Source organism: Pollicipes pollicipes, unplaced genomic scaffold, assembly GCF_011947565.3.
Source record: "Pollicipes pollicipes isolate AB1234 unplaced genomic scaffold, Ppol_2.1 Scaffold_3447;HRSCAF=4054_pilon_pilon_pilon, whole genome shotgun sequence".
Lineage (NCBI taxonomy): Eukaryota > Metazoa > Arthropoda > Thecostraca > Pollicipedomorpha > Pollicipedidae > Pollicipes > Pollicipes pollicipes.
Window position 1 is genome coordinate 23,340,913 of NW_023596297.1, and position 27,781 is coordinate 23,368,693.

Here is a 27,781-nt window from a genome sequence, read left to right on the forward strand (position 1 = left end):
GGTTCGTCTTCTGATTTGGTCATCTCCTTCGCCCTTTGTTCAAGCCGAGCTTCTTCAGCTAGCTACTCAGCGAAGGTTTCAAAGCTGTTTTCAAGGCTTGCTGTTCCTAACCATCTTTGATAGTTTTTGATACATGAATGGTGAAGTTTTTTTCGGCCACCAGAATGCAATAAACCGACACACCAGACAGGTCGCTAACTAAACCGATCTCCTTCAATGAGGTGATGAGACAGGCCACGCGGTTGGCGAACTGTTCCAGGCGCTTCGTGTCTCTTTCAGCGATGTTCGAGAAGTGTGGGATTTCGATGAGTTCGAGATGGATTTGTCTCGTTTTTACACCATACTTTTCTTTCAGCTGTTTTCTAGCTTTTCTATAGCCGGTCTCGGATGGTCTGTAGCCTTCTGCGAGCTTTAGTACTTCACCGGCTAAGCTGTTTTTTCAGATATGACATTTTTAGCTTCGGGTCCAGCTCAGTGTCTCAAATGAATGCGTCGAAAACAGCTTCCCAATCTTCGAATTTGGCTGCTTCGAACACTCGCAGCTCCGGTTGTTTTATTCCTTTCATTGCACAGACACTCTCATTTCTCGGCTTTTCTGTGGCATTACTGTCCTGTTTCTTTGATACCATCACCATTATATCGCAGCTCCTTCATCACGCTGTAAGATGTCACAAATGTTTTCACCAACTTCCTTTATAGTCTTGATTTCGTCCTTAAGCTGCTGACACTTGTGTTAAATGCAACTAGCTCCTTCATCTTCAGAAAAGATTTCTTCGGGCTCTTTCTTTAGCTTAACAGCCCGAGCTTTGTAGGCATTCCGTCTCCTTTTTAGCTTCGGTTCGTTCATCCTCGATCCGGGTCACATGCACCAGATGTTGTGGTACGTCCTCGCGTTGTGTTTTACGTTATAATTAACTTAAATGCTCAATAAATGAACTCGCCATGTTCTAAAATAACGTAACTGATCTCACTGTTAACACACGACAAATCCTTTGCCTCATCTCTCCAAGACTGTTTTATTTTCTTCTTAGAAAATACACCGTCTCGCGGGCAACGCTCGTGCACAACATACAGCAGATCCTCCTCAACAGCTGGCAAAGTAATGAAATCATATCTGACGCCCCATTGCACCAGGGATCAAGCTACTTCTTATCTACTTACTTTTGGAGAAATGTTCCACATGCAAAGATAACGCCCAGAGGCCCCCCAGGCTTCTGGAGCCCTTGTTCATAGGACATTACAAACGGAAGCTCGAAATTTTATAACATCTTAAAAGGACTTCTGCTAATCGTTTCACAAGTAAAAAGACCAAAGAAAATGAAACTGTAATATCATGTCCAGCTTAGTGCATTTGAATGAGTTAGTCAAGTTTTTATGAAGCTCCGCGGTCATACCGTGTTAACTTGAGTTCTTACTCTGCGTTTCCTGCATGCTGTATGTTTTTAACTACACAATTTAAACTTATTGTTGGCCATGGTCTGGTTTTGTGCTATTGTGGGAATGTTTTAGCAGTCACAAGTAAAAAGGCCAAAGGAAATGAAAACCGTAATATCATGCTCAGCTTAGTACATTTAAATGAGTTAGTAATAGAGTCAAGAGAGTCATGAGTCATGAGTAGTAATAGAGTCAAGCTTTTATAAAGCTCTGCGGTCATACCGTGTTAAGTTGAATTTTTGCTCTGCATTTCCTGCATGCTATATGTTTTGGACTACATACTTCAAATTTATTGTTGGCCATGGTCTAGTTTTGTGCCATTGTGGTAATGTTTCGGCATTATTCAGCGATGTTTTGATTTATACAGACCGCAGTGAGTAGCACTCTTTTCCTACGATGCATTATTGGAAAATGAAAATGAGGCATTATAAGCTTTTAGCCGTTTCTATTCGGAGGAACCCTTGAAATGCGTCAACATTCACGTCAGTGTGAACATTCGATGAAACTGTTGTAAAAACCCGACATTTGGCACCAGCCAACTAAACCGATAACGGCAATCGCCTGACAACGACCACCAACACTAAAAAACTCAAGACATAATATGGAGGGCTCCGGAAAGATTGAGCGTGCCCGGGGAGGCTAACATATAGCCCCCCCCCCCCCAAGATCGTGGTGCCAGCAGTGTAGTGGTTGACGCGTCTGCGTTAACCACTGCGCGTCTGGGAGACAAGAGGTACGGGATTCGATTCCCCACGGTGATTTCCAAGAGATACGGGGATCGATTCCTCCCTCCCCCCCCCCCTTTCTGCCGGGGTGAGAGGCAGGCGATACCACGTGGTCTTAGCAGCTGAGTGCTTCTTGAATCCCCAGTGACAATATCAAGAGCGTAGGGCCCTGCATTAAAATAGGACGCGCTCAAGATCCAATGAACATGTCCCCTAAACGGCGGAATGAGCCCGAGCAGCTTATCAAAAGGGGCCCGCAACAGTGCAGGACCCACCATTTAAGTAAGAAATATCATAAGCTAAGTGCTGAGTGCCCCCAAAAGATGAAGTGTACGCGAGCAGATGATCAGATGGCCCCCGGCGGGAGCGTAGGGGCCTGGATTCAAACACCAAAACCCAATGTGCAAAGCTCCCGAGCAATGCAGTGTGGCCAAGGGGGCGAACAGAAGGGCCTTCGACAAGTGCGTAGGGCCTTCCACTCAGATACCAAGGACCCAATATACAATGTAGAGGACCTCTGAACAGTCAGTTGTGCCTGAGCGGGTTAACCAACGGGCCCCCGACAAAAGCGTAGAGCCCTCCGTTCAAATATGGAATACCCACGACACGATGTAGAGGCCCCCCCCCCCCCCCAATGATCGATTGCGCCAGAGCAAGTTTACAGAAAAGATCCGCGTCAAGAGCGAATGGCCCTCCATTTAAATAGGAAGCACTGAAGACCCGATACAGAGGTCCTCCAACGATCGAGCGTGCCCGGAGCAGCTTATCAGAACGAACCTCGACAAGAACGTAAGGCCCTCCATTTAAATAAGAAGCACCCAAAATCCAGTGCGGAGGGCCTCGAAAGATGGAGTGTACTCGAGCAAGTTAACGGGTGGCCCCGATAGGAGCGTAGGGCCCTAAATTCAAACGCCACGACCCAATGTGTAGGGCCCGAAAAATCCAGTGTGACCCAGGACGCAAACAGAGGGGGTCCCCGACAAGTGCATAGGGCCCTTCATTCAAATGGAATGTACCCAGGACCCAACGTAAAAGGTCCCGAACGATCGAATGTGCCCGAGCAAGCTATTAAATGGCCCGCGACAGGGGCATAGAGCCATGCATTAAAATATCCAATCTGCAGAGGCTCAAAACAATTCAGAGGCCCCACGCAGATTAGTGTGCCCAAGCAGGTTAGCACGCATGGGGTCCTCTGCATTGGATCTTGGTTAGCAGAGACCCCAAACAGCTCAGTGGGGCCCTGACAAGTGTGTGAGGCTCTCCATTCAAATGGAAAGTACCGAAAACCCAATTTGGAGGGCCCCGACCGACTGAGTGCGCCCAAGTAAGTTAAAGAATGGACCCCTCGACAATAGTTTAGGGTCCTAAGCAAGTGGCAGGGAATTGGAAGCACCCTGGACCAATGCAAGGGTTCTATAGCATATCGCGAGTGCGTCGGTAGGTGAACCAACACCAACGTAAAGGGTCCCTGAGTGACCGAGAATACCCCGGCAGGTTAACATATGGGGCCCTGGCTGTAGCGCACAGAGCCTTTCTGACGGATGGAAATATCCTATGAAAGCCCCTGACTGAAAAGAACGCCCCGCCACGTTAGCAGGAAGGGCCCAGCAACAACGCACGGCCCTCCGAGCAAATGCAAGAAACCAAGGGCAACGCGGAAGGCTCCATAACGATCGGAATGACCCTGCAAGTGGGCAGATAGGTCCCCGGAAACAGCATGAGGCCCCTGGACAGCGTAATGAGGCTTACAATTCCCAGTTAATAACTTTTTCAATCCTTCGTATATACATATATTTTTTTGTCTTCTCGCGGGTGCTCACTTTCGCCTGCGACTGTTCTTGGTCGTCTGGAAGTCCAAAGACCACTAATCTTGTTGTGTTTTTGTGTATAAAAAAACTCCATCTGATCAGCCGGCTGTGGGCCCCTTTGGAGCCTATGGGCCCTTTCGGAACCCAAGGAGGCCCATGGTCTCTCGCCCCCTCTCTGGATCCGCCCCTGACCTCCTGTCTTTTAAGAAGGGCATGGTTTCCCTCGAAATCAAGTGGGACATATCCGGTGACTTTTTTGGGTCACCGGATATGGGGAACTTTCACCGAGGGAGGAGGGGAGGGGGGGGGGGCTTGGTCAGCCCTGTGTCCCATCCCCCAGTTACCAAGACTAGCTGCGCCCCTGCGTGGGTAATCTCATTGAGCACCGAGTGTGCGTACAGTATCATCGCATGGTAACTGAAGGGCCAGCTCAACTAGTAACGCTGTTACAACAAACCTGCATTACGCATGACAACGATATGGCGGATGTAAATTGCCCATTTTCGCCTGCTAGGACACTAAAGAAAAGATATTCGTTCATTCATCCTTTTGAGCCATTTTGAGCTTTGTTGATTCTTGGATCATCATGGCCATGAATCATACGTTTCATACTAGTTTGCCCCAGTTGTGACTTACCTGTATCGACTTCTTGCGGATTGGTTTGGTCGTTGCTGTAATTGGTCTAAGAAAGGTAGTTTTCCTCTTCAGCAACCAAAAAAGTGTTTATACATTTCTGAACCGTTGGTACCAAGCTAAAATCCCATACCTTTCATGCCCGCTTGCCTACGGTAAAGCGACTACGACGCGTCAATTGGTTATCGGTAACCTTTGCATTGTTATCCGAGCAATCCAAATTTTTTTGGGAGCGCGTCAGTAGCCGAGGATGGCCAGTCTTTGACGTTGTTAAACCATGTGTCACGACGTTCATGACCCATATGCTGCATGCTTACTGGTCTCCGGTAACTCTCCTACGCTGCGTCGAATGTAACTTGGCCTTGGCTCCTTGCAAACCTACTGCGGCGCGTCGACTGAGAAGCTTTGTATTGTGCCCAAGCAAGCAAAGGACATTAGCAGCCAAAGATGACCAATTTGGAACTTTGCTGACCCATGGCCACGACATTTTACTGCCCACATATTTCATGCTTGTTGCCTCTGGCAACTACACTACGCAGCGCCAAAGTTGGCCTCGTGGAACGGAAAGAAGATTTTTGAGCGTGCCAGCATTTTCTCTCAAAAGTGTCGGCATTTCGGTGAGTTTATAAAAGCGCGAGGTACTCGTTTCCGTACAAGGGGAAGGGTACATAAATATTAAAGGCGCAAATTGCGCACGACCGCCTCGCCCGCACATGGAGTCTTCGACTCCTTTCTTTGGGTGCCGCCGGATACTCTCAATGGCTGCCTGCCCAAGCACCAAACACGGCTGTCGTGATCGCAGCCCTCACCATGCGTGCCGTAGCCCGACTCGCCAGTGAGCCGTGGACGCCCCAGCCCAAAACGACGCACGCGTCTTACGGGCAGGGTGGCTACTGCACACGCCGATAACGACCCAAATGGATTGTGAGTCATGTCAGCGGCCTTACCCTCACCGGTTGTTGGTCCGTTTGAACTACAATTGTCACAGAGATGGAGTCTTCCAGAGCCAAAACGCACGTACGCACGCACGCACGCACGCACGCACACACGCACGCACGTACACAGTCACGCACACGCATCGGCACGACATTTGGCCGGGCGGCCGCAATATGCCAGGACACCGGCAGATGTGTTTGCACAACACAGACAATACAGGCCACCAGTGTCACATACGACCAGCCGACGGCACCACGGACCGCCGGCAAACAGCTCGCATCACGGAGAGCCGGCGTTGGACACAGTGCAGCCGACTGCACCACGGATCGCCGGCAAACATAGCCAACACTGCACCATGGAGAGCCAGCGTTGGACACTGTGCAGGCGACTGCACCACGGACCGCCGGCAAACACAGCCAACACTGCATCACGGAGAACCGGCGTTGGACGCAGTGCAGCCGACTGCACCACGAATCGCCAGCAAACACAGCCCTCACTGCACCACGGACCACTAGCAAACACAGCCGTCACTGCACGACGAACAGCCGGCGTAGTGCGTTGGGCGTAGTGTAGTCGGCTGCACCACGGCCCGCCAGTCCGGCAGCGGCCAGCCGGGAGCCGTTTATTGGACGGCGTGGGTATGTAAACAGCGCGGCACCTGGCGGTGTGGCAGTGCTTATCTGGCCAGCCGACCAAGTGGACGGTCGCTCCGGCTCGCGGGCCGCCACCGGCCTGGCCGATCGACGCCGCCGGAGCTGCGCGCTGGGGGCGCTGCGGACCTCGTGATTTGTCGACGGCGCCGGCGGAGATGGCCGCTCGGGGCCGCCCCACCCCTCTGTGCCCTCTCGTGGCGGCAGCGGCGGCGCTGTGGCTGCTGGTTACGCCAGGTAAGAAGTTCTGTTCGAAGGACAGTGCATCATGTGAGCTGTGTCTCTGCCATTGCTGTCTGAACGCAAGACGGCATGGATTATTAAGATTTTACTCCTTCGATGTGAACTTCGTTAAGTTGTTTTTAGACCCTCTGATGTCAGAAGCGCGCAAGTCAAGTCATATGCATCGCATGGACATGCATTACGCCCACTGCACGTGGCGTATTCATGACATAGCAACTGGCAGGCAAGGTAAGAAGGTCGAATTACTCCACCGGTCTCCGTCGTTGAAGTATCCGTATGTCGTTGACGGTTGAAAAGTGTCAGTAAGTGATAGGCTTTCCTTTGAACCACATGCATTTTTAAATTATAGAGCTAAGTATATTTAATGAGTCTCCTTCCACCCGTTCGACGCTTCTGATCCTTTGCTTGGTATGCCCTGATAAATGGAAAATCAGATCAAGATATTGTTTAAGCAAAATTTGTGATTGCGAGGTGCACTTGAGGCCAAAAGGGCGGGACAGAACTACCCCATCCTTTCACCCACTTACGTTTGGAGGACGAGCATGTTAAAAAAGTCCGTTTCGAAAAAGCCGATTCGATTGAAGTGATTAGACGCCTGCTCACTATCATCCACCTAAACCACATTTGTCATTTGCAGTCGAGTTCACACATCCAACTCATTTGCTATAGATCTTTACAAGACCAGATAATAAGCGGCTGGTCACATACATTTGAAAATTCTTGCTTTGTTGGCAGCATAATCGCACATGCAGCTGAATTGGTGAGCCACTTAGAGTCGATTCCGAGACACTAATTACCTTCGCAAAATTTACTACGAACGCCTGTCTCATTCAATGCAAATAATCATAATGACAATAATGCTTTGCATTGTACAGAACATTCATGACGCTCGTCTCATCCTTCAGCAGCGTGCTGTGAGATTATTCGATGTTTGTCACATCCGTTAGTAGCGTGCTGTGATACTATTCCGTGTTCCTCCTATTTGTTAGTAGCGTGCTGTGAGAATATTCGAACATTTTACTATATTGTTTCAAAACAAGTGGCACAATTTTGCCAGACACAGCTGTGTCTTTTCGTTTAAGTAGTCGTTGGTCGGAATTAGAGCCCATGGTGCATACGGCTAAAATTTGTAAACATGTTTAGCTGCAGGCAGACACGTGCCATAATGTCCGGGCACTTTGCAGCGAACTCAAGTAATCCCATGCACGTGAGATCAAATGTGTCAAATGCGCTGAACCACTTGTCTCGAAACGCAAGGCCCTCATGGGACGCAGTCATAAATACTTTGAAATGTCTGTAGCCCGTGCCGGCCAGATCCAGCTCCAAGAATGAGTCGAAAGCGTCGGATGTTTTGAGCTTGGTGCCAGCAACGCGAGGCTTCGCGTATCTGTTAAATCACCCTCCAGACAAGGGAAAGAGAATTCCGCCCAGACTGGTGTAGGAGAGGGCGGTTACAATTTGGAGTTGTTCATTTCCGGTCAACACTCATACAGCCAGCGCTAATTTTTCAGAAATTTCAGTTGGAAGGGGATGGCGCGGGAACGCACGGCTCCCTTTGTCCCGCAGTTTCCGTACTCCTGCCATCAACTGAACAAATCCTCACGGAATGCTTACGGTCGGTCAAACGTCTCGACTTCAAGGGGTGCGTGGAACTGTCCACCAACATCACAGGCGAAAATGCATCGCAGGGTATCGATAATGCAGTGGTTAAGCTACGCGTCTGGGAAACCGGAGGAGCGGGGTCGATGCCCCACAGTACCTGCCTTCCCTGCCGGGGTAAGAGGCAGGCGACGCCCTATAGCTTCGGCGGTTGAGTGCGTCGTAAGGCCCCAGCCACACGAACACGAAAATGTATCGGATGTCCCGAGGCGGTCGGCAACAATGCAAACTTTGGCAAATGCATATCATATTGGTCCAATGTCGTTAATCGACTGCGAACGAGCAAAACATTGCGATCATTTAAAACAGGTCCAATATTATGATCTCTCCAGGTCAGCTGTCAAAGAAGGGGCTGACGAGTGCAGTGACTTGCCTATCTTTGCCTGCGGGATACTTGAGGCTACTTCAAGGAGAATAACAGGCGCACATTTTTTTGCTCCATAGGGTACTATGCTAACTCCCTTGAGACCGCCTGTCGTCTTTAAATCACATAGGTGTACACTACTGGCAGGAATGACCTGACAGCGATAAAGCTATCAACATCAGAGTACAAATATTACTGCTGCTGGAACAATGTGTGTTTTTCCGCGAAGTGCTTCAACAGTGGGGCAGGCAGGGGGCCACAGGAGGCACGTGTTCTCCCTCAGACAAGGACCTACGACAAGGGCCTACACATCGGTCAGATACCACCAATAATACACAGTTAACTCCGTGTCGTCATGGGCTCGAGGGCCCATTGCCCAAGCAGGGACAAAGCCGGAACTGACGGTTTACATTGGTCGAGGCTCCAGCCATAGCGCATAATAGGGGTGCCTCCGTTGTCAAGGGACACTGAGTATACCGAGGCAGTGTTCGTGGAGTTCCGAAGAGACTGGAGAGCCCACCTGGACCGACGATCAAGGGTCCGATTGGAGGGCCTAAGGGCACGAAGGCTCGGTTGGAGTCTTATCCAGGAGCTCGGCCTGCGGTGACGGGGCCTCAGGAGCTCGGCCTGCGGTGATGGGGCCTCAGGAGATCGGCCTGCGGTGACGGGGCCTCAGGAGCTCGGCCTGCGGAGACGGGGCCTCAGGAGATCGGCCTGCGGTGATGGGACCTCAGGAGATTTAGGAGGCAAGATGACGGGCTCCTGTCTCGATCAGGGGCCACAGTGCCTAACACGGGTCCCGTGTCGGCAAGTGGTCCCGACTCGGCCAGAAGCCCTGTTTGAGCGGTCCCGAAAAGGAACCGAAGGGTCTCTGGAGACCAAGAATCAAGGGCGCAGTTGCAAAACTGGAGGACCCGAAGGGCTGGCTGCAGGTCATGTTAAGGACCGCTGCCCGTCGGGCCATAATTTCAAATGCCAGGGCCGTTGCACCGATTGGGAGCCCCTGAGGCAATACATTCAGCCATTTCGACGAAAGATCACCAGCACCGAACATCTGACTCCGTGTCCGTCTAAGGTCTGGAACCTGTTTCCCAAGGCAGGGACCAGGCCGGGCCCCATGGGGTGCTCCATTGGGGTCCTCTGACAAAAGAAGGAACCATTGGAGCCTGTGATGAGTGGTCACATTGAGACAATGTAAGGGTCCTGTGCCAGTCTGGGCCTCCAGTACCGGACGGTGGGTCCTCCATCTCAGCTCTAGTATGAGCCCGTGATGCCGAGGTGGAGGTTATGTAATAATTATTGACCCACCTGCGGCGATCAGGGAACTTGTTGCGTCAATGATGGACCCTGCGTCGATCTGGGACCAACTATGCGGGTCAGAAGGCCTTTCGCGTCAGAAAGGGGACTAATGTGAAATGATGTGTCCCTCTAAGGGCCTCCGGAGCGACCAGCGGATCTGGCGACCCCGTGTCGCCAGAATGACAACCGGAAGACACCCCGTAGTGGGACGGAATGGCCTTCCAGCCCTTGATCGGGAACAACAACGTGCCCCTTGGTGTTTTACTCAAGGGGGCTACTTGCCCGGAAAGAAGGAAGGGGCCTCGTTATTGTTGGATAAAATGGGTAGGAACCCGTTGAAAAAAATGAATAAGGACATCTCATATTTGCCTCAGAGCGTTCATTCTATTGTAGAATCGACTAGTGAAACAAATTCGATCAAAAGTTTTGAACGTGCACGCCCACCATCTCGGGAGCAGGGGCAGCGATGGCTGGGGCGTCAATTTTTTTACACCAGGCGGTCGTCGCCGTGGGTGCAAGCACGACCATCGTGAAATAATGATTTCGAGTGTCTTTCCAACTTAATTGGTAGCGTTGAAAGAATTGATCGGGGGTGTATCTTTAACAACTTAGAATTTTTCCTCTTGAGTGATTGACAATTACAGGAACACGAAAAAATCGAGACTTTATCTTTGCTCTGCGAGTTCCACCACCAGATTCCAGTAACACTTCACGGTGATGTAAATACCAATTCGTTCTTATCATCAATCTGAAAATCACACACATGAAATGTACGCCCGAACTTTTTCGAGGCGCACGATTTGATGTCCTTAAGCGTTCAGATGCATTTATTTCAAATGCGCCATCATTTTTGTCCAACCGACGGCTTAGCATTAGCCACGAGGGCAATGCTGTGGCCCGCGGAGACTGCGACGCCTGGCGTCTAGGTTCTGTTGTAAAGATTTGCGAGCACGTATGTTCAAAGCTATGTTACATTATTTCACAACTGATCGATTTCGACCAAACGTTGATCACATCCAGACAAGCATGACTTGGGCATATTACTACAAATTGTTGACCCAGTTTGGTTCACAAACTACATTTACAGGGTGTTTGATATCTATGTGAAAAAGCCCAGGTACATATTTTGGCAAAGCTTCTGTGTTCTTTCGGCTTCGAAAAAAACTCCACTTGAACACTGACAAATGAGGAGCGCGGATGTTTATTTCATGGAATGGCTTAACGCACGATTTCTTCTGCTAAATGACGATATAAATCAGGCGGAACTGATCTTGCGGTGGAAAGATACCAAATAAAAACATGCCCCATTAACAAATGGGCAATATCCGGCGTCTTTTTTTGGGGGGGGGGGCGGGCTACCACTATTAGGGGCCCTTTATTAACCCCAAGCCCCACTTGCGAAAGCTCTGGCTGGGCCCTGAGTGCTCAACCTGTCTGTTTTCTCTTGTTGTCAGGTCTGGTGACTTGGAGTTTGAGGCTTTGAAGTGCCGACTGCATCGTAACTGGGCCTGGACTGGATCAGTTTTGTGTGTGCATCATGCCATGGCTCGCGGGAGTTAACAGATGTGTGGTGGACCGCACTGTAGCATTCATCTTCAACTTGCTCTTTTTTATTCCAGATGACGATACATCATATGCATCCAACACGTCAAGTTCAGTCGCATACTTTTGTCGTTGCCACGCAAAAATAAATATGATTGTATATATATATATATATATATATATATATATATATGTGTATATATATATATACATATATATATATATGTATGTGTATATATATACATATATATATACATATATATATATATATATATATATATCATTAGTTGTGTTACAGTGACTCTTGGCTTCTTTTTTGTTTTCCCACTATAAGTTGGAAGTAATAATTTTGACAGTAACCAATGTTCAATATGCCCGAAGGCAAACCAATCGTTAAATCAGGTGATCAAACAACATTATCAATGATATATTGGCTATATTCACGAAATTCGATGTCGAGCACACTCGTGACCATGAGCGCAGCTTTAAACGCCAAGTGCTGTGAATATACCCAATGCTTCCTTGATATCATCGTCTAACCAATGCCCTTAGGCAAATTGTCGCTCGATCATTCTCAAAATGAGAACTTTCAGCTCACAACACTCAGTGCTATTAAAGACGGTTCATTTTCGTGCATATTTCGATTTCAGTGTTTGGTTATCGCTAGAAGTTAAACTTCTAACTTCATAGTTAAAACTCCTCTATCTGGTTGGTTGGGTGCCATTGTCTTATGTGTACAAAGTTTGAATTCAGATGACGACCCCAACGAAATGAAAAGGGTCGCCAATTCCTGCTGAACGTAAACATTAAACTTTTTCCAACTTATCGTGATGCAGGCTTACTAGCTGTCTCAAATATGGGAGAACACTTAAAAAAAAACAGTGATCACAAGACAAAAGGAAATGCGAAATCGCTATCATAGGGAGACGTTTCCAGCACAACAAGACAACAAAATCTTGCTTAATATTTCTTAGGCTTGCTTGCGATCAGCGTGCCGTTAGGCCTCTTAAAATTCATCGCCTTTACCTTGCATATGGCTGCCACCATGCAGCCACTGTTGGAGAGCGCTGAGACGAAGGACTTTCCATTTCTGACAGTTGTTTAAAACTTTTCTACAGCATTTATACACTAAAATAAATCGCTGGCACTCGCAGACTCTCACGGGTCAACAGCCACGGCCTGCACGCGCGTACTCACACACGCTCACACACTGTGACGCCGGGAGTTCTGGGTGGGGAGGGAGGGGGGGGGGGGGCGTCCTACACTGGGAGATAATTTTGCTTAGGATGAAAGGGACCAAAATTAATTGTTCGCGCAACAGCGACAACCAATCAGCGGTCTGATGACAGGGCACTGAAATAGATCGAATGCAAATAAATGGAGTTTTTGAGGGGTCAACTGCCGCTTAGACCCATCTTTGGGCTTGGAGCCTTTTGAAATTTTTGGCTGGACTTGAAAGCAGGATCTAGTTAAAAATACGCGTTTACTTATAAAGGGCACATTTTCGACAAGCTGTTCGTAACAAACACTCTGACTAAAACACGTGGCCGAAGGGCTCGTAGCTCAAATACCCTTGTGGAACGAAATTGGGGGCTGAGGTGGCAAAAATAGCCAAAGCTTTGCGAATATTCGCTATAAAACGTGTTTTACCGGCTTTGAACAACTATCCTTTAAAAATGGGGGGGTGGGGGGGGGCGCTGCATCTCCCAATTGAAAAGCAAACTGCACACCTGCGTTCATAGGCACTGGCATGGGGATAAGCTCGATGGCGGAAGCACCACTCATTATACGCTGGCCTCGCATATGCAACCAGCTTCGCGTCATAACCCGCTACGACGCATGAACTGATCCCAAAGCTCTGTCAAAATTAGCACCAATGTGTGGATATCTATCAACGAGGATTAAGGCCAGCATGGCTGCACCGAATTGCCGATGTGGTAGGGGGGAGTTCTGTGGTGGGCGGCGTGCGCGCGCGCCGCGCCGGACCGTCGCTGGGTGTGCGCCGCCGACTGCCGCTGTCACGCCTCCCCACAAGAGCGAATTTATCATGAGGAGCCCATTGGTCAGCATAAAAGCCAGGTGATGTTAGCGCATGACTCGGCACGTCGTGACCCCGGTACGCCCAACATAGACACACACTCATGTCAGCCACAGAGCTGGGATTAAATGGGCGACCGGGGCATTGGGGGGTTGGCGGGTCCGGTCAGGCACCATGAACGGCTGTCTCACCGTGCACGGCTGTGCGCCCTTCACCGCGGTACCCCACATCCATCTTTTTAGCTTGCAACAATATTCAAACGGGGCAAAAGCGGAACCAAAGGCATTGATAATACGTCCAACTGGCAAGGGTCCACGCAACTGACGAATTACATTGGCAAGGGCTCGCTGGAAAACAACCCTGGGAGCCCCCTCGGCCTTAACTAATCCACGCAGACTCCATGCATTCGGCGCCCGACCACGCTCACTCCAAGCATACACATGCGCTGGTGCCCACGTCACCCCACTCATTCTTGGCTCGCGCGCAGATGGGACCACGCCCCCCCCCCCCTTTATCCATCGCTTTGGCATTATTGGCACTTGGCATAATTGGCTCGTTTGCGTGAGCCCTCGTTAATCTAACTTTAATTTATTTGTCACATTTCAAACATTTAATAAAGCTACGCTTCTGCATATCTAAAATTTCTCATGTTCATTTGTCAGCTCAGCACCGACGCAGAAGTGCCGACATCAGGTGTCTGACATCTGACATCATACCGGGCCGACATCAGGCGTCCGAAGCTGGGTGGCGACTCGTTCCCTCGCCTGACCTCCAGGGTGATCACTCCCTGTTCGGACGACGCTTCCCGCATTCCGTCCACGGAGGGCGACCTATTATTCATTTGGCCACTTCCGCCGCTCGCAGCTTTCCGCTGCCACGCACGTGCCTAAGGCAGCGCCTCGTCCAGCACGAAGGCGTCGCTTCCGGCACTTCTGCGTCATCGCCTCCCGCCTGCCGAAGCGAGCTTTGCAAGGCACTGCCCCATGACGCGTCCTTCAGAGGCCGGGAGGTAGATAGCGCGCCCGATGGAATGGTGGAGCCCCTCGGCAGATGACTAGCGCCCGGCATGACCTGCGTTCACGCCCTACGGCTTCCTCGGCCGGCGTGCTCTGGAGACTCGGCCTGACCGGCCTGACCGACGACCTGGCTTCTCGTCGCCCCTCTTGTGAGCGTTGATGGCGGGATCTCTATCCGTCCTGAACATCCCGCCATCAACCGCTCATAAAGTTTGGCGTGCACAACGTTGGAAGAGAGCAGACCGTGTCCGGTTCTCTTTCAAGGCATAGCACACCAACGGATAGACCCCGGGTCATACCGTGACCTATGCCTCTTTATGCCGTCACGCCTGTGTTCAAGTGAGAAGCATCAAAACAAGTCAACCGCCTCTTAGTAAAAAAGGGGCGAAACCGCGCCTCTCAGTCGCGCTACCTACAAACGTCCACCTGCGTAAAAGTAGGACTGCGGTCGTCTGGCCCATCAGCCCTGCCATAGTCAAGCCGTGCTGCTCGGGCACGTCCCGCGCCTGTCATCCTTCGGTTACGGTTCCCATACAACTCGATTTTCGGGAAAGGACGGCGTGTCGCGTATCGGACGAAGGTCTAACGGCCCGGCGGAAGTTGACTCGTCGATTCCGAAGCAAATTGTTCCGCTTAAACAAGGCAATCAACCACTAAGCCCAAAAACAACAGAAAAACAAATGCACGTGCCTGAATGTCATGCAAAATTTGGTTACTGAATCGAGTCGGGCCAGCGATAAAGGAAAGGCAGCGCGCATATGGTGAAATCCTTGCGGGTATGTTGGACAGGGTTCCGCAAGGGTTCCGCCGCCCTGAGCAATTGGAAAACGAATGAAGGGAAAGAGACCAGTCAAACCGGCCAGCAAGCCAACAGGCCAACGCCACAGCAAAAAGGGAACCCTTCATGGATATGGCGTTGTGGCCTATGCGCCGCGCCTGGCCGCGACGCGGGACAGATAAGAACCATGACAAGCCGCTGCGCCTCCACGGGCCGCTTCTATGGACAGGAAATCAAGAAAGCCTCGGCGCGGGGCAAAGGGCGAGCCGCCGCGCCGAAGCGCGCGTCATGGGCCTCGGACACCGTGCCCACTCACGCTGGGCGCAAGTGCCCCGTCACCGCCTGGCCGAATGACTTCCAGCCTCGCTTCCGTGCTAGACCATTTTAAACGTAGGCTGCCGCTTGTATTCACAAAAAAACATCACTAAGACATAGAAGAACCACTTGTGACGTCATTCACCCTTTCCTTAAACTGGAAAGCACCCGTGAGACATTGCTCGGCTGGGAGGGTCGCATGACCAGTGCCCCCCCCCCCCTCCCCCTCCTAACTACACGGGAGGGAACGGGTGACCGTGGCCGGCGCCCGCCCGGTGGGGAGGGGTCAAGGGACACGGGGCGCCAGCCGTCCATGGCCCAGTGAGGATGGAGTGGGCAGCCTGTGGACCTACACATATATGTTGTCGCCGGTATCCGTTGTCTGCAGAGTCAAATGTCGCCACCAGGTTGTCACCACCACTTCTCCCCATGCTCCTCACTCCTCGGGACTCGCTGGAGAATCCTCTTTCCTCCTGCGCCTACTCCGGACTCCTCTGAAAGACTCATTGTAGCTCTCTTCTCCAGATCCTCGCCGGGACTCCCTACCTTGACCTCTCCTGAGAGACTCCCCCTGGCTTTCCTGGTAGACCCTTCCAACTGGCTCAGCCCGCCCTCGTTCTCTTGCGTGGTCCGATAGTTTTGTCGCCTCGCCCCCGCCGCCCAATGCGATGCCTGGCCGGCCCGCGCTGCTTCTAGAGTCCGGCCCCTAACGTGCCCCATGAGCCAGATCTCGGGCGTGGCGTCGCTAGTGACGACGTAAGGCTTGCCCGCTCTCGCCTCGGGCGGGGCCTGCGCGTCCCCCTCTGGCCCAGTTCCTATGTGGCGTGGCGTGTCTGACGCCACCCGTGGTGACGGCGGCGCCGGCGCGCTGGGGTTCTTGGGGCGAAGCGGCACATATCTTCATGTCTTTGATCGGCCGGCGAAGGGCAGGCGTTCCGCTTTGCCGTGATAGTCATTTCGGCAGAAGAAGCCACCATCCTGGCCGTTCCAGGGCGAGAACGGCGGCCTACCTCACATGGCCGGGCGACACACACTGTTTTCCTCGCAGATCCGGTCAACAACGCGGGCCGATCGGCCAGGGCGTCAGACGGGTCAGCATTCAGCTCTCAGGCCTCGCTAGCCCTCACAGTCGTGTTTGGTTAGGCGGGAGAATCGCTGGCCATGACCGGATCGCTTGCCGTCACACTCTCCGCTGGGGAAGCCTCACCGATCTCGAACGGGTGACGCGCGAAGCATAAAGTAAGAACATATATGCCTACACTATTCCTTGGCTTTTTTCACGAATTAGAAATGGCATATTTGTCAGCCAGACTGACGCCAAAACCGACATTGTAAAGTAATTCTGCGCCAAGCGACAGTGGAGACTTCTTCCTACCAGGCAAGGCTCGTCCATATCCTCCTCACTTGTGTTCGGCAGGTGCGGCAAATAACCAGTGAAGCTGATCGATATCCCGGCGGGCAGGCAGGTGAGACGAGTGACCTCGGGCGGGGAAGTGTTCCGTCCAGAGCGCTGACTGACCTGACCTGACCCGCGCCTCAGGTCATTGCCTGCGATGCATCCAATGCGTGCCCACCTACACCGGGACCGGCTACAACGAATTGAACTGGTCTCTCTGCGAGCGGTACCAGCCCGGCCTGCCGGGCTTCACAACCGAGTGCAACGACACCTGTATCGAGGAGCTCATCTACAGTCCTCCGGATGGTGAGTGTCGGGAGGCGTCGACAGACGTATCGCCTATCGGCAGTCAGGGATGGGGCTGACGTCCGGAATGGCACGCGGGATGTCAGGGCAGGCGTGTCAGGGATGTCGCGATGTCAGGGATCGCCAGTCAAGGATGGCATGCTAGTGGACTGCGAAGCTACAAGAAGCCAAGACCAGAGTTTGACTTCTGGAACTGCAAACGTCTTGGATAGTTGGAAGAAGAAATGCACCTGGCTGAGGAGACAATGTACATACTACGATGCATAGAAGAATGATTTCAAAAGCTAAAATTTGTTCATGAAAGCCATTCTTCAAAAAGTCACACCCCTGTGCCGGTCGATTGCGGCTAGTCATGCACTGCTGCCGGACGTGTTATGAACACCGCGGGGGTCTCGGAGGGCACGAGGGGGCCCCTGCTACCTTCTATGTGTGTTGCACTTGCAGCCCACCTCAGCCCGGAGCTTTCGTGGGAACCGACCGGCTGGCTCTATTGTCCAGCTACCCGCGTTTCCTAAATCGCAGCAGGCGTTTGCTTTCCGGTGGTCTCTGCGCATTTAACTGATCCATTTGGTTGGTGCGCAAGCTGTGAACTTTATTTGTGCTTCCTGTATTATCCATCTGAGGCGCAACATTGCAGGCTAACTTCTAAGCCCCATGCACAGCGAAAATGTTGAGTATTGCCGTGAGCGTTAGTATTTATAACTTAATCATTTAGAGGAGATGTTGCATTGAAGGACGCTCCGGTGTTAGTGTTATCACCTTATCGTTCATGTTGGCATAGGCAAAGTTAAGATCTATCACAATGAGAAGTGTAGGAACGATTTCAAACGGTGGGGCAGGGAGGACAAACCAAAAATACCTTGCAAAGTCTGCCCGCCCTTTTTTATCCACGAGTTGTGGCAATTTCATTCTGAAATTTGGTGAGAAAGGCCATTCATGCTATTCAGATATCGATTATTGATTTCAACATGTGACCTTGGGATGTCAAATGTGAAAAATATCACTTGACCTATTACTCTATACGTCAAAAAGTTGGGTCATTTCTTTTTTAACTTATTTTTGTCATAAACAGTAGCAGTCCAATACATAAGTAACCACACCAATAAGGCATGAATGGGCGGGATCAGGCGTGATTCAAGTAACTTTGTAACTGATGCCCGTGTGAATGACCGAATGAGTATGCAAAAACAAAAACATGACTAATAAGCCGCTCCGTAAAGGCAAAACGGGCAATCACCTGTTTTGCGTCAAACGTTTTCAGCTGATTGCACATTTCAGTTTCATATACATGGGTAGAAAGCCTTTAAATATGTTATATTTTTACATTCTCGTGTTTTTTAATTACAATTTTTGCTCTTCATTTTTTCTTTCACGCATAATCAAGGCGATCTAGTACAAACATTGTACTTTTTCAGGTACATTTAGTTATGAATCGCGGCCACGGTCCATTGAAAAGATAAACTGCCATCACAGCCTTCCACATCCGGCTACGACGCAATTAACATCAATCTGACCTCACATCAACAGCAAATTTGATCCGATTTCATATTCTTATTCCAATTGCATTTGATTCGATTTTTGATCCACATTAAACAGCCTTCATCACTTTGTCTTTTCTACTACGGATCGTGCTTTTGAATCACCCACTCTTAATGAATAGTAGTAAATATTCACTTCCGCTATTGCTTCGACAAAGGCATATCGCTGAAATATCAACCCAACTATATCTCCATTCTCCTGGTTTTTATCCGAGGAATAAGGCTAATACTACAGCCTTATCTTTAGTTTGCCTGTACATACACAATGCAATCGCACAATTGGCTTTCGACGGGAAGTGCCTTGGGGTGTGCGACAACCTTCTGGTCTTAATGCACACTGGTTACTTCGATACAACAGCCCCCCCCCCAAACCCGGTTTCCCTTCTCTTACTTCAATCATCTCCTCCCTCCCCACACTCTCCTACCGTCTCCACACGACGGCTAGTCACTCTGCCTCTCCACGGATAGGGGTGTTTAAGAATAATAAATTGATAAAAAGGGTGTTTACAGTGGGCCGCGTAGTGGCCCCAGTGCGCCAGCAGATTGGAGAACCCCGGATTTACTGTGATTACTGTGATATGTTATCACAGTTGTTACTTGTTTAATTGTACAATGTTTAATGTTTTGTGTTAACTGTGATATCATTGAACTAAACACCTTTTGTCCAGGCCTCTGAAGTCGTTTGGTCAGCTCGTGACCCAAAGCAAGCGGCACCTCGCGCCGCGATTTGTCGCCACCGTGCCTGACAGGGCGTGGCCGAATGAGAGGCGCAGATGGTTTCGCTCTCCCTCCTGTTTCGACCGGCTGGGCCCGTCGCTTTCCTACCAAATCTGACGCCGGTCGTTAAGAAAGACGTTAAGTGATAACTGTTTTGCCTGTTGTGTGAAGGACGTCAGATTTTCACGCAGTACCTGCAATGCCCCGCATGTTAAGTCGACCAAATGTCGCCATCCTGGCACTACGACGCGCGTTCGGTCGTCAGATTGGCAGCACAGATTTCGGGTGACCTTTTGATCGTCATGAGCGCAAAACTGAGACCGGCGCGTAAGTTCCCGTGGGCCCTTTTCTTGTCATCCATTAAACGGAGTTGTAGCGGGTCTATAGCCATAACATTCGAAACGGACTGCTTCCATGTTTGCAAAAACCTAAGCTACGTAAAATAGACATTAGCCTCATCATGGCAAGCATAAGATTTGAGACAGACGAGGACTAGTATGGGACTCATAGCGGGTCAAGGTTGCAAACATCGATCTGGATAGGAGTCTGAATTTGCTGTCGATTTCACGAACGCGTGCTGAGTGGTCTCCTGTTAATAAAATCCTTGATCCGCCCATGGGTCAGTGACAGTGACAGATGCTTAGAACTGTACTTGTCCCTCTTACGGGGTGCGTGAGATGGTGATGGTGAATTGAGACTGTACATGGCGATGTAAAATATTGAGCTTGAATATAAACAAAACAGCGCGCATATGGTTAGTCGTCGCTAACGGCGTGTCATTTTAACGAGGCCCCACAAAGCAGCTTACTTCTACTTAAGTGAACTGCTGTCTTGATCGTACCAAAAAGACATTACATACTGAAAAAAATAAAGCCAAACCAAAACAGCCAAAGTAGTTCTGAATTTCGTCATGAAAAACAACTGATTTTTACTTTACTAAGCCTCTCTGTGAGAAGCTAGCTCGATTTTCTTTCCGAAAATTTTGATTTGCCCGACAAAAGTTCGCGGGTGGGGGGGGGGGGAGTGAGTCTAACAAATGAGAGACAAGCGACCAGCCCCCTTCAGCCTCCTTTGTTGTATCACATTATCTATAGTTACAATCAACATCTGCCCCTTCTAACCAAAAATTCAGCAAAAATACTTCTAGTTATTTTGTTAAGAGGTGGTAAAATGTTAATTCTTTTGCACCACCACACATGGTCGCTGAACCTCGGAATTACATGTCAGTTGTGTCTCTCGTAATATCATGTCTTGTATTACCGAGACACCGTCTCCAGTCGAGGTTTCATCTCACTCATCATCATCTCACTAACTCATCCATTGGACTAATTCATCCAGGTAGGCACCTCAAACCTGCCTCAAATTTACAAAAGCGGCGATCGTATTGAAAACAGGGTGTTTAGCTTGCCGATAACTTCTGCTCCGCTATCCTTTCTCGACTCGCAGCGTACTAGCACGTTTGGTGCCAGCCTGACCTCGTTCATATTAACTGTGACCCAGCCCATATAGGCCATAGAGCCTATCGACCGAGGATGCAGTGATCAGGTTAGCTTAGAAACCGCGCTTCAACACTCACCCGAGTGACCGAAAGCCAGAGTTCCTAAATTCAGAGGGTGTGCTGACCTATACGCGAACTCACTTGTGACAAAATTTCGGGTTCCTAACTCGTTATCTTCGGGTCAAATAAGGCTAAAGAAAGGCAGTCTCCAGATTGGTGTCCATGGCGCCCCCGAATTTAGATATCTGTTCTAAGCAAAAGATCACTAGTACTCATTTAGGGGCAGTGACCTTATTTGACCTTCCAGAGGTTATGGTGTAAAAATCATGCAACGCTTCCTTGAGTATTGCATTTGAATAAGCGTCAAAGATAACGTTAGGCATTATGTTCCCAGAAACAAAATGCCCACCTGGTTCGTTTAAGGTCAGTGACCTATCCTGACCTTTGAGAAGTCTATGAAAGATGTATGATGCGGTTCCCGTTATCAATAGATTACAAATAAGTGCCAGAAACTACCCCACACGGCAAGCTCTAGAGTAGTAAAACAGGCTGGTTTTGACCTTGGTCTGACCTTCGTATCCGTCCCTAAGTCAAAGGAATTTGTTAATTCAGGCGTTGCATTGCTTAAGGAACAATCTAAGAGATGTATGCCTTCCTCTAACACTCCGTTGTTGCATCAGATTGAACGTTCCCCTACAAATCGTCTTCGCTGAGTCTTTGGTCTGACTTTGACCTGCCGTAGGTCAGTGATCTTACCAGGTACATCTAAATTTTTGTTACCAAACGATTTTTTATTCAATTGTCTACAGCTATGAAAAATTTGGTGCGGCTACGCGGCGCCGTTCAGCAACCATTCTGGAAAAATATTCGCGTGGGGGGTGGGGTCAAATTGCCCCCGCCCGAACGCGTGTTAAATTAGTAAGCATACCACTGACAGCAAAACTTCCGCATGGGAGATATGGGCTGACTTTCTTTTCATACGTCATTAAAGCCGTGCTCATCAGCATCCGATGACGATGAGTATCCTTCTCTCGACGCCTCACTAATCGGTGTCAGTGTCTGCGGGTTCCGGCCGGCTCAGCGCGGTCCGGCCGTGTGACTGCGCCTGCGGCGTGGCCCCGCCGGCGAGATGGTGCACACCCATGACTGCCGCCCGGCCCTGTTGCAGGCGAAGCAACGCCCAAAGCCAGCGGCTTGCTGCGCACCTGTGGCGACCTGGTGGAGGTGAACGGGGACCGCTGCCAGCCGCTGGATGACGGCAAACACCTGTGCTCGTGCACCTCGGACTTGTGCAACGTCGGGCTGCTGCCGACGCAGTCAGCGCCGGCAGCAGCAGCAGTCGGCGGCGGTCCCAGCTGGTGGTGGCTGATGGCCGTGCCGGGGTCACTCGCCGCCGTGATGGTGCTGGTGCTGGCGGTGAAGGTGCGCCGAAGGCGGCGCGCCAACGGACGGTACGAGACGACCGCCGACGGTCTGGGCCGGCCACGGACGGTGTGAGGTGAAGGTGCGCCCAAGGCGGCGCGCCAACGGGCGGTCCGAGACGACCGCCGACGGTCTGGGCCGGCCACGGACGGTGTGAGGTGAAGGTGCGCCGAAGGCGGCGCGCCAACGGGCGGTGCGAGACGACCGCCGACGGGCTGGGCCGGCCACAGGACGGTGTGAGGCATCGCGAGTCTACCGGCACGTGCAAGACTGTGTGAGGGGATGTAGAGGAGGGGTGCGGGGACGCAGGGCTGTGGTGTGTTACATGATACAAGGCCGTGACCTGGAGGGGGATGAAGCGCAAATATGTGGAGATAAGACTGTGTGGGGGATGTCAGGTGGGGGGGGGGGGGGGGCAGGGAGGGGCAAAGGCTACGGGGGGGGGACGACAGACGGGCGTGGGGGGGCAGACTGTGTTGGGAGGCGGGGGGGGGGGGGGGGCTTTTGGCAGCAGATCACGCGACGGGCGGCAGCTTGATGCAGATTCCGTCGCACCCGTGGGTTGTGATGAAACAGTGAACCTGCCTAAGAATTACCGTGTCACGATCCACCAGTTAAGTTTTTTCACTCACCACACTTCGACGCCGCACAGTTTTCACACAGGCCGGCACCAATGTACATGGACCGCTACCTCTGCCCCGCTTCACACACAGCAGATTCAGACCCACCCCCTTCCATATTCAAGTCAATTAGGGGTGTGAACTTGCCCTGACCATGCCGTTTGATCTAGTGTCCTCAGATATCTTCCGGACACAGTGCTAGTCAGCATGAGAGCGCATCTGAGATGAGCAGAACGCCCGGACTGTGCATCGATACCATTCGGGCGCTTGAAATACACAACACGAACTCCACACTTGGTACCGCGCTGTTTATTTTGTAAAGACGAGCAGGACATGGCTGACTGAACAGTGTCGTCAATGCCTATAGCGCGGCCTTTTAAGCTGGGGCACTGCCGAATGGTCGGCCGATGCCTATCGGCATGTCCGCTTAGGCCACGTGACATTATCGTCACTTGGCGCGTGGCCTTGCGCATTTTCAATAGCAGCTAAGCAGGTCCTGTGCTTTGAAGGCGATTTCGTCAATTACACGTGAATGGACCGTGCCTTTCACGCCCGGCTGCAGCCGCTGGCCCCGGCACGAATGCGCCATATAACGACCGTTCCCGCTCTGGCTAATCGGGGCCCGTGACGTTGACGCAGCCACGATAACGGAGCCGATAAACAGAACGGGGCACTTCGTCAGCTTGTGGCAAACACGGCGCTGCCCACGCAAATTAAAATAAACCGGCGCCCAATCAAAGCAGCATAGGGTATCTCACCCAGGGGCTGTTTAGGCGCGTTTAGTGCAAACAAGTTGCTTGCCATGACCGCGCTTGCACAAACGTCTATTTCCATCGAATGTTGCGTATTGTGTGCGCGGCGTACTCATGCCCCGCCGAAATATAGTCCGTTCTTCCACCAACATTTATTTTCGTTGGATTTTGCTTTGGCTTTCGTGCGCATTGACGTGCTGCTCAAATTAGATTTCCTAAATGCTGTCAGGCTATCCCGCTCATCGGCTCCATATGTAAAAAACGACGACAGCGTGAAAGCTCTATGTAGCCAGTTTCTAAAGGATGCTAACCCGCATCGAAACATGATGCGCATCGCCAGCTGTTACGTCCCGCGCTAGCCCGGATCTGATGCTTACCATTATCATTCTCTCGCTCAGGGGCGCAGCCAGAGTCTTGGCAAAGGGGAGCACACGGTTGACAAAGGCCCCTTGGTAGTAATAGGTCCCCTCCCCAAAAAATCCGAATATAGCTCATTTGTTATTTCGGACATGTTTGTCTTATGTATCATGTGTATACACACACACACACACACACACACACACACACACACACACACACACACACACACACACACACACGCGCGCGCACATACACACACACACACACACACACACACACACAAATATATATATTCAGGGAGCTAGAATCGCTTTTGAGCTAGGGCGGGAGTGAAAAAATCCATCGCAAAAAGACCGTGCGGCAGTGAAAAATCAATTCACAAAAGATGGAACCTACGAGCTCGTGACTGATGCTTCAGAAAACAAAGACATCTATCTCAAGTGAGCATGGTCGTGATATCAGAGACGTGACAAGAATATTTTGCTCTGTAACATCTTTGGCTATAAAAATGAAGCAGAATACATTAAAGCATAGTAATTCCACGACATTGTAATGAGCATTAAAAATTATTCACACCAATAATTTGATGCTGCACTTTGCACTTCCCTTCCACAGCACATTTAACGCAACACAAAGCAAAATAATTTGATAACAAAAAAAAAAAAAACAACAGAAAATTCAACAAGCACAAAACGCTCAAACAAAAACAAAAGAATCCTTGGACTCATACACATCAGTCCATCACCAAGTCAAGCATAATATACATACCTTTGGCTTCTGCTAAGACGGGGTCAGGGAAAATAAACATTTTGTCACTGTCTCTTACAAAATACCAATGCTTATTTCCATGAAAGTAGCCTAACTATGCCTAACCTAAAGAGGCCTTAGTTCATCTCATCCTGTCTAAGCTGTTTGTATCACAGCAGCAGTTGTGAGTTATTGATTCTTGCACAATTGCTATTGCCACTTGCTATGCACTTAACCAACTTAACCTTACTTTGAGTAGCCCATATGTTGAACATCATCTCAACTCATCTATTTGTTGACAGCAGCACTTGTGATGAAAACATGATGAAGCTGATTTTTGACTGGTTTCAACTTGCATTTTTATTCACTTCATTTATGTGTGCTTGTTGACATCAGACAGAGTTGACAACACAGAAAATAAAACACTTTAAATCACTTTGAATATCTTATTTTGATTGCCATGGTTAACCTATGTCAAGGGCAATAATGTGTATGCTCCACGAAGCAATCTCTCTTCTCCAAAAGTAACATAACTTTTAGATGACCTTGCCAGTATTGCTGTTTGCCTTTTCAGCTGCAGCAAAGGCATCTCTTTAGGCCTGTTTATTCATATTTAATGATAAATTTTGAGATTTTGGCTTCACATCTTAAATGGGATGGTCTGAACATTTGTTACATACTAATATTTAACTCATGTTATGATTGCTATGCAGGTTAGAGCATCCCTGTGTTAAAAACATAGTGCATATGTACAGTACAGTCATTTGCCAGTCAGCAAACCATGACAACTACAGAAACCATCTGGTCAAAGAAGCCATGAGGGACCACTTCGAGAAATTTGGGGCAAATAATCAAGAATATGGAACAAAATGGGCACATTGTGTGCCTTGTGGCATCATAATTTGTCTTATGACAAAACTCGGTGGATTAAAACAGAAAATGGCTAACTCTGGTCACCAATCATGTGTTGAAAGCAGGTAAGGTAAGCAATTACTTGGTCCACAGGAGACTTACTGGCTTCTTCCTGCTCCCCCAAAACAAAAAGTCGGTACCTTTTGCATGGTCTCAGCTGGCAGAGATAGTCATCCCACTCACCCCCAAATACAAATATCAATCATGCCCACCAACCTACGACATTACAATGCGAAACACGTAAGAGGCGAACATGATATACATCTCCATAGCGCAAAATTTCGCCATCAAACACTTCTGTATTAGCTGCGTCAGGTCCGTCCCAAAGCTCAATGTAGCAGCATTAGGATGGCCTTGTCAGGTAGCTTGGTGAGTTAGACACTCAAAAGGCTTAGATTTATAATTATTGAGCACCAACATGAACCAAGAAAACGGTTAACCGAGGATTTAACAGGGCAAAATAGCGGAAAAAAGTAAGTTCCGTGCTTCAAATTGTGTCCTTCATTCCCTGTGAACTGTTCACTCTTGGGTGCGCATCAAATATGTTTGGACGGCTGGCGAATTAATCAAATTTATGTGCAAAATACGCACAAGTTTGCGGTTGGAGCATCTTGCAGAGAAATCAGTCAACATTTTAAGCAGCAGATGGTACCTCTAAAGGTCATCGAAAGGAAGGAAGAATTAAGTGGTATGGCACTGGTATGAAGCCAAGACAAACAAAAGTAGTTAAATAAATACAAAGACTGATGCATTTCTGGAAGAATTTTGTTATCAGCTCATTTTACTTCAAATTTTTTAACGAGTGCTCAAATGGTTATATTTTATGACCAATTTAAGTTATAAATGGTTAATTTAATGTACAAAACATTTCTTGAATTTTTCACTCCTGCCTTTCGGGAGTGATGCAGTTTAGTGGTCAAGTTTTCTCAAGACAAAATAAATACGTGGGGTAAAATTCTCTACCAGGCCTTGCTGGTGTTTGCACCAGGCTCTGCTTTCGTAGTGTGGTGGTGAGACCAAAAAAAAGAAATAGGGGATGCGTGAAAAACTTGCATTTGGTACACAGGTGCCGATTGTGATGCATTTTGTAAACAAACCAGACTTAATGCGTGCAAGCTGCTGGAGACCCTGGGGTCCTTGGGCTTGGAAGTACCTGGCGCCCTTGCTCTGTGCATACATCGACATGATTCAGATGTAGGTGAGGCAGGACATAGCTATAGGTGTTTAGGTTCTGTGGAGCCTCGTTTATGCTTGTTGGTTTCAAGCGAGCTCGGTTTTGGATGGCATCTGAAAGCCTCAGAAAGGCAAATAGGGGTTTGGCATGTGCGATTAGACAATGTCAGGCAGGAGTGACAAAATTACGTAAAATACGGGGAAAAGGAGTGAAAAATTACTCCTCCCATGGTGTTGCTTTACACTCAAAGTAGGCAGTTCTAGGACACTGTAAATATTACAATTTTTACCTTTCACAACTCGAATATAGGCCCACCGCTACCGCTTGCTCAATTCTGACTTAAGTTTATAGTAAATAAACAGACAAAATAATGCGTTAAATGACTGCATGAAGTAAATAATCGGCGCTATTTATTTTACAATGGTCCAGTTGACTATTTAAACCGATAGAACTCAGAACCTTTGCATGAATTCTGATCTGTGCTGCGTAGAGATAGCAAGGATTCCGCGAACGTAGATTTAAGACAATAATGGATCAACAATTTGTATTAATGTGGCCAGGCCATGTTTGTCCGGATATGTTCAACATTCAGTCAGAAGTGAACGGTGGCATATGTAATGTAATGTAGTGTTCAACATGCACGCTCGCACGCCTTGGTAACAAAAAACTCCGCGCCAAGCATTGCAGTCTCCCCAGACTGCGTAGGGTCGACCCAACCGGTTAACACTCGGCCGTGGCCAACAGGTGAACGAAAATGGTGACGCATCTTAAAGAAGTACTTTTGAGCGCTTTTTGGCACCACATCGCACGTTAAGAGACATCCCGGGCATATGCTTCACCTGTCATGTTTTTAGGCTGATGAAAATAACGTATTGGTCTTTACAGCACCGAGAAGTGGT

The 27,781-nt window shown here is 49.6% G+C and overlaps 1 protein-coding gene across 2 annotated transcripts; it reads left to right on the forward strand.

The window, feature by feature from the left end:
- Positions 1-6,323: 6,323 nt before the first annotated feature.
- On the forward strand, positions 6,324-22,683 carry LOC119092655 (uncharacterized). 2 transcript variants are annotated; one of them, XR_005093519.1, is made up of 4 exons: positions 6,324-6,423; positions 16,981-17,142; positions 22,064-22,475; positions 22,559-22,683. XR_005093519.1 is itself a non-coding variant. In XM_037215618.1 (4 exons), exons 1-3 carry the CDS (start codon positions 6,345-6,347, stop codon positions 22,390-22,392), a joined length of 570 nt encoding a protein of 189 aa, XP_037071513.1. In that variant the 5' UTR covers positions 6,324-6,344; the 3' UTR covers position 22,393; positions 22,559-22,683. The 2 variants fall into 2 exon arrangements, 1 of the variants encoding a protein (XP_037071513.1); XM_037215618.1 differs by having other exon boundaries at positions 22,064-22,393.
- The last annotated feature ends 5,098 nt before the right edge of the window (positions 22,684-27,781 follow it).

Coding starts and splice junctions, on each gene's coding strand:
- LOC119092655 (XM_037215618.1), top strand. CDS start 6,345: ATGGCCGCTCGGGGCCGCCCCACCCCTCTGTGCCCTCTCGTGGCGGCA. Junction 6,424..16,980: donor GTGGCTGCTGGTTACGCCAG/GTAAGAAGTTCT, acceptor CCCGCGCCTCAG/GTCATTGCCTGCGATGCATC. Junction 17,143..22,063: donor CATCTACAGTCCTCCGGATG/GTGAGTGTCGGG, acceptor GCCCTGTTGCAG/GCGAAGCAACGCCCAAAGCC.